This window comes from Seriola dumerili, unplaced genomic scaffold (assembly GCF_002260705.1).
Source record: "Seriola dumerili isolate Sdu_G_001 unplaced genomic scaffold, Sdu_1.0 BDQW01000741.1, whole genome shotgun sequence".
NCBI classification, from domain to species: domain Eukaryota; kingdom Metazoa; phylum Chordata; class Actinopteri; order Carangiformes; family Carangidae; genus Seriola; species Seriola dumerili.
This window is the reverse complement of record NW_019174996.1, coordinates 204,914-211,725: the sequence shown is the minus strand read 5'-3', so window position 1 is coordinate 211,725 and position 6,812 is coordinate 204,914. Positions and strand designations below refer to the sequence as shown.

At 46.0% G+C, this 6,812-nt stretch overlaps 1 protein-coding gene across 9 annotated transcripts in view; it reads right to left on the bottom strand.

Annotated features, from left to right (window-relative positions):
- Window positions 1–6,812, bottom strand: part of LOC111236872 (receptor-type tyrosine-protein phosphatase mu-like) — a 113,826-nt gene that overhangs the window by 91,853 nt on the left and 15,161 nt on the right. For all 9 annotated transcript variants that reach the window (XM_022765762.1, XM_022765763.1, XM_022765766.1 and 6 more), the window contains exon 2: window positions 3,371–3,487. In XM_022765762.1, the coding sequence (XP_022621483.1) occupies window positions 3,371–3,487 (117 nt within the window). The remainder of the gene's footprint in view (window positions 1–3,370; window positions 3,488–6,812) is intronic.

Here is a 6,812-nt window from a genome sequence, read left to right as displayed (position 1 = left end):
ACCAGAGACCAGAGACCAGAACAGAAGAAGAACAAGAGACCAGAACAGAAGAAGAACCAGAGAACAGAGAACAGAAGAAGAACCAGAGACCAGAACAGAAGCAGAACCAGAGACCAGAGACCAGTGCAGAAGAAGAACCAGAGACCAGAGACCAGAAAAGAAGAAGAACCAGAGACTGTGACAGAAGAAGAACCAGAGACCAGAGACCAGAAAAGAAGAAAAACCAGAGACCGGGACAGAAGAAGAACCAGAGACCAGAGACCAGAGACCAGAACAGAAGAAGAACAAGAGACCAGAACAGAAGAAGAACCAGAGAACAGAGAACAGAAGAAGAACCAGAGACCAGAACAGAAGCAGAACCAAAGACCAGAACAGAAGAAGAACCAGAGACTGGGACAGAAGAAGAACCAGAGACCAGAACAGAAGAAGAACCAGTGAACAGAGAACAGAATAGAAGAACTAGAGACCAGAACAGAAGAAGAACCAGATGTGGACAAACAAAAAACAAGTGATGTGTGGGTAAGGAACAGGAACAAAACCTGCAGTAGAACCAGGTGTCTACAGGTGAAGAACCTGCAGCAGAAATAGGTGTCTACAGGTAAAAAAGTGAACCAACCAGAAGCTGTCAGGAAACAGAACATTGAGGAGGACTGATGTGGATTCTGGCCTTAACCTGGATCAGAGGACCAGGAGTGGATGGTGTTGACACTCATTGAATGTACAGTATGTAGACGTTATTAGCTTCACCTGTACACTGACATTAGCAGCATTAACAGTCAGCTAATAGCAGACTAATGACACAGCAGTGATGTCATTGTTTTTGTTCTGACATCTGACCTCTGACACGACCGTCTGCAGGTTAAACAGCTGCTGTAAAACCTTTGAGGCAAACTCACAAAGACCAGAGTCCAGACTCTGCAGAAAAACCAGCTGTTAACGAGTCAGGAAGTCAGATAGCCTGAAACACTGTGTGTGTGTGTGTGTGTGTGTGTGTGTGTGTCTGTGAGGCAGTAAAGGGCATTAGAGAAGATTACTGTTGTTCACACTGACAGCAGAGAGAGAGCAAGGGCTACATGGTTCAGATTAGATTGAACTTGTACCATTTATAAGAACATTAAATGGAGCCTGCAATCACTGGTCAATCGATGCCTCGCTGCTGCTCGGTGTGTGTGTGTGTGTGTGTGTGTGTGTGTGTGTGTATGTGTGTGTGTGGCTGCAGTATTAAACCAGTTACAGTACAGACCTCTGGCTGTATCCAGGTCCTTCCTGAACATGCAGAAGTTCCATTTAAAAAGTGTCTATTTAAAGCTTCATCTGTGAGAGTGACGACCTGTAGTGACCTGAAGTGACCTGCTCAGAGTGCTCAGTCTTGATTCATATCTGACAGCTTCACCTGGACACCACGGAGGAAGAAGAAATCTGTAGGAATTCTGGGTACTGTAGTAGATACTGTGTAGATCCTCACGTTTAAACTACAGCAGGTGACGGTAGAACAACCTGTAGTTTCTGTAGCAGGGATCTGACATCTGTTCAGCCCTGAGCTGTGACTGAGAGTAACAGATGATGATGATGGTGATGAAGATGATGAAGATGGTGATGATGGTAATGATAATGATGATGACGAAGAGGATGATAATGATGATGAAGATAATGAAGATGGTCATAATGATGAAGATGAAGACAATGAACATGTTATAAGGATGAAGACGGTGATCAAGATGATGATGATAGTGATGATGGTGATGATGATGACGGTGATGATAATGATAAAGATGATGAAGATGGTGATGGTGATGAAGATGATAAAGACGATGAAGATGATGATGAAGATGACAAAGATGGTGATGATGATGAAGATGATGATAATGATGAAGATGATGATGAAGATGATGATGAAGATGATGAAAATGGTAATGATGATGAAGATGATGAAGATGATGATGACCAAGATGATGAAGATGGTGATGATGATGAAGATGATAAAGATGGTGATGATGATGAAGATGATGAAGACGATGAAGATGATGATAATGATGAAGATGATGATGATGAAGATGATGAACATGATGAAGATGAAAATGATGATGAAGATGATGAAGATGGTGATGATGATGAAGACGATGATGATGAAGATGGTGATGATGATAATGATGAAGATGAAAATGATGATGAAGATGGTGATGAAGTTGGAGATGATAAAGATGGTGATGATGATGAAGATGGTGATGATGATAATGATGAACATGATGAAGATGAAAATGATGATGAAGATGATGAAGATGATGAAGATGGTGATGATGAAGATGATAAAGATGGTGATGATGATGAAGACGATGATGATGAAGATGGTGATGATGATAATGATGAAGATGAAAATGATGAAGATGGTGATGAAGTTGGAGATGATGAAGATGATCATAATGATGAAGATGATGATGTCAGGTGTACTGGGTCACATGACACTACACCCTCACACACAGGACTAGTCTCTCTCTCTCCCTTTCTGACTCTACCTTGCTTGCCAAGCCGCTCTGTGGTGGAGGGTTAGTTAGATTTAATGCCCTGCCTCGCCCTGTTCCCTGCTCCACATATCAGCTGGGAGGAGATCGAACAAGGAAGAGGAGGAGGTGTGTGTGTGTGTATGTGTGTGTGTGACTAATTGCAGCCAATTCAGGCAATCACAAAGCAAACAGCTTCTCTCCCAACACACACACACACACACACACACACACACACACACACACACACACACACACACACACCTCTTTTATGGAGGAGATGCGGTGACGAACTCGTCTTGTTTATTCTTTCTGTTTCTCCTCTTTAGTTTCCTCCTCTCCTCTCTTCCTTTACTTTTTTGTTTTCTCCTCTCATATTTCCTCCTCTTCTCTCTCCTCCCCCTCCTCCTCCATATAAATCACATTAAAGAGGACAGTAACCACCTCCTCTCTGTGTGTCCTCGCTCAGCCTGTCTCTCACGTGATTGGCTCTGTGATTTAAGAGCGCTGCATTCTCATTCGTCAGCGGCTTAACCTCTGCGAGCATGTGACAAACGACACACACTAACACACACACACACACACACACACACACACACACACACACACACACACACACACACACACACACACGGTCTTATCTCAGTGGTTCATTGTGAACTCTCTCTGTCCATCCATAACTCAGAGGACAGAGACAGAGAGAGAGAGCATTCAAGAATCATTCAATAGTTCATTACAGGAGGGACACTGAGAGTGTCCACTGAGGGACTCAACTCTATAGAAACACTGTCACATGACAGAGTCTCTGAGAATCAGCTGAATCTAGAAAAGAGGATCCAGAGAGACAGACAGACAGACAGACAGACAGGTACCTGTGGGGATCAAGGGGTTGCTGGCTGGTCGGTCACGGGTGTCTCCTTGCTCCCAGTCGAAGTCGTCCTCTTTGGACTGGACCAGAGTACAGTCTGGGGACTGACCAGACAGACAGGCTGAAAAAGAGCCAGACAGGTAGACAGACAAGTCAGTTAGTTTGTTTAGAGACTGGGACACAGATTTGAGGACAACTGTTGCAGAAGATGATGTGTCAGAGACAGGGACTCGTGTGGTTTCATGAAGGAAAAACCCTCAGAGGTTTCTGACTGAACCAAGTTTACAGCACAACTCCTGGTGTCTCTGTCTCTCTGTCTCTGCGTCTGTCTCTGTGTCTGTCTCTGCCTCTGTGTCTGTTTCTGCGTCTGTCTCTCTGTCTGTCACTGTGTCTCTGCGTCTGTTTCTGTGTCTCTGCGTCTGTCTCTGTGTCTCTGCGTCTGTCTCTGTGTCTCTGCGTCTGTCTCTGTCTCTGTGTCTCTGCGTCTGTCTCTGTGTCTGCGTCTGTCTCTGTGTATGTCTCTGTATCTGTGTGTCTGTGTCTCTGTGACTGTCTCTGTGTCTCTGCGTCTGTCTCTGTGTCTGCGTCTGTCTCTGCCTCTGTGTCTGTGTCTGTTTCTGCGTCTGTCTCTGTTTCTCTGTCTGTCTCTGTGTCTCTGCGTCTGTTTCTGTGTCTCTGCGTCTGTCTCTGTGTCTCTGCGTCTGTTTCTGTGTCTCTGCGTCTGTCTCTGTGTCTGTCTCTGTGTATGTCTCTGTATCTGTGTGTCTGCGTCTCTGTGACTGTCTATGTGTCTCTGCGTCTGTCTCTGTGTCTCTGCGTCTGTCTGTCTCTACGTCTGTTTCTGTGTCTATGCGTCTGTCTCTGTGTCTCTGCGTCTGTCTCTGTGTCTCTGCGTCTGTCTCTGTGTCTGCGTCTGTCTCTGTGTATATCTCTGTATCTGTGTGTCTGTGTCTCTGTGACTGTCTTTGTGTCTCTGCTTCTTCTCTGTGTCTCTGCGTCTGTTTCTGCATCTCTGTGTCTGTCTCTGTGTCTCTGTCTGTCTCTGTGTCTGTCTCTGCCTCTGTTTCTGCGTCTGTCTCTGCGTCTGTCTCTGTGTCTCTGTCTCTCTGTCTCTGAGTCTCTCTGTCTGTTTCTGTCTCTCTGTCTGTCTCTGTGTCTCTGCATCTGTTTCTGCGTCTCTGTGTCTGTCTCTATGTCTCTGCGTCTGTCTCTGCGTCTGTCTCTGTGTCTCGATAATGGATTCTCTGAGTCTCTCTGTCTGTTTCTGTCTCTCTGTCTGTCTCTGTGTCTCTGCATCTGTTTCTGCGTCTCTGTGTCTGTCTCTATGTCTCTGCGTCTGTCTCTGCGTCTGTCTTTGTGTCTCTGCGTCTGTCTCTGTGTCTCTACGTCTGTTTCTGCGTCTCTGTGTCTGTCTCTGTGTCTCTGCATCTGTCTCTGTCTGTCTCTGTGTGTCTGTGTCTCTGTGACTGTCTCTGTGTCTCTGTCTCTCTGTCTCTGAGTCTCTCTGTCTGTTTCTGTCTCTCTGTCTGTCTCTGTGTCTCTGCATCTGTTTCTGCGTCTCTGTGTCTGTCTCTATGTCTCTGCGTCTGTCTCTGCGTCTGTCTTTGTGTCTCTGCGTCTGTCTCTGTGTCTCTACGTCTGTTTCTGCGTCTCTGCATCTGTTTCTGCGTCTCTGTGTCTGTCTCTATGTCTCTGCGTCTGTCTTTGTGTCTCTGCGTCTGTCTCTGTGTCTCTGCATCTGTCTCTGTCTGTCTCTGTGTGTCTGTGTCTCTGTGACTGTCTCTGTGTCTGTCTCTGTATCTCTGCGTCTGTCTCTGTGTTGTCTCTGATCAGCTGATGGTCCTTGTTGGTCAGAGACAGCAGCTTGTAAACATGTAATGTTCTTTAGAGGGAGACAGTTCCAGTTCATTACTATTTCCCAGCATTCCTGCTGGTTAACACACACACACACACACACAGATAATGGATGTAAACCCTCCTCCTTCCACTGTGACTCAAAGACATCTAAATCCTCCATTCATAGCCTCACTCTGATTCTGTGTGTGTGTAAATATATTTTGTGGCATCAGGGGCATTGACGCCTCGTCAGCCTCTTCACTGTAATGACTGTGTGTGTGTGTGTGTGTGTGTGTGTGTGTGTGTGTGTGTGTGTGTGTGTGTGTGTGTGTGTGTGCAGCTGTCATCTGAAAGCGTTGACATTAAATTGCTGGAAGGCTCATTTTCTTTCTTTGTAACAGAAGGCACATTAAATACACACACACACACACACACACACACACACAAACACATGTCCCGCCGGGCAATGTTAGCTCATCAACAGATACGAGACACAATCTGTTTAATCTGCTTCTATGAATTTGCATCTATATAACAAACTGAGCACACACACACACACACGGTCAGCTCTCTCTCTCTCAGAGGAGAACACACAGAAAAGCAATCTCAGCCTCTCGATCGCCCGAGAGTCTGAAGTGTAGAGATCTGTCCTCCCTCTAACTGTCCCTGTGTCTTCAACACGTCCAACTGTCTCTTTGTCTGAGTTAACAGTGAACTACTAAGTTAATAGTACTGTAGTACTACTGTAATACTGTAGTACAACTGAAGTAGTGTAATAATATAGTAGTACCACTGTAATACTATAGTAGTACTAGAGTACTAGAGGAGTAATGCAGTAGTACTACAGCTCCTACTGCTCCTGGTAGAGATACGGTGAGTATTATTACTTCTACAATACAGGCACAATGAACTGGAGTTGTTCTGTTTTACTGCAGCAGGTAACAAAACCTCTCTCTCTCTCTGTGTGCTGCTGCCTCGCTCCACCAGGGAAAAACAGGGGGGGGGGGGGGGGGGGGGGGGGGGGGGGGGGGGGGGGTTCAGAGGGACCAGATTGTTGTCAGGGCGTTCTTCGTCTCGACTCGCCTCGGCAGGAAANGGGGGGGGGTAGGGTGGGGGGGGGGGGGTTCAGAGGGACCAGATTGTTGTCAGGGCGTTCTTCGTCTCGACTCGCCTCGGCAGGAAATGAGAGAAAAACACACACACACCTCCAGGGATCGGTTAGACACACACACACACGTTCACACACACACACACACACACACACACACACACACACGTTTCCACTGTCATTCTGTCAAATACCATACACTCTGTCTGTGTGTGTGTTGGCACAGTGATGACAGAGCACACCCTGAGGACACACATATACATATACACTGCTCTGTGTGTGTGTGTGTGTGTGTGTGTGTGTATGTGTGTGTGTGTGTGTGTGTGTGTGTGTGTATACCAGCAGTAATTAATCATAATGTGCAGCTATTGATTGTCTGCCCTCTTTATTCTCCAGTCGCCTGATCAATAACTACAAGTCTCTGCTCCTAAAAGTTAGAGCAGTTTCACCCTTTATATCCAGTACTGTCACAACAACACAACAACAACAAAACATCTACAAC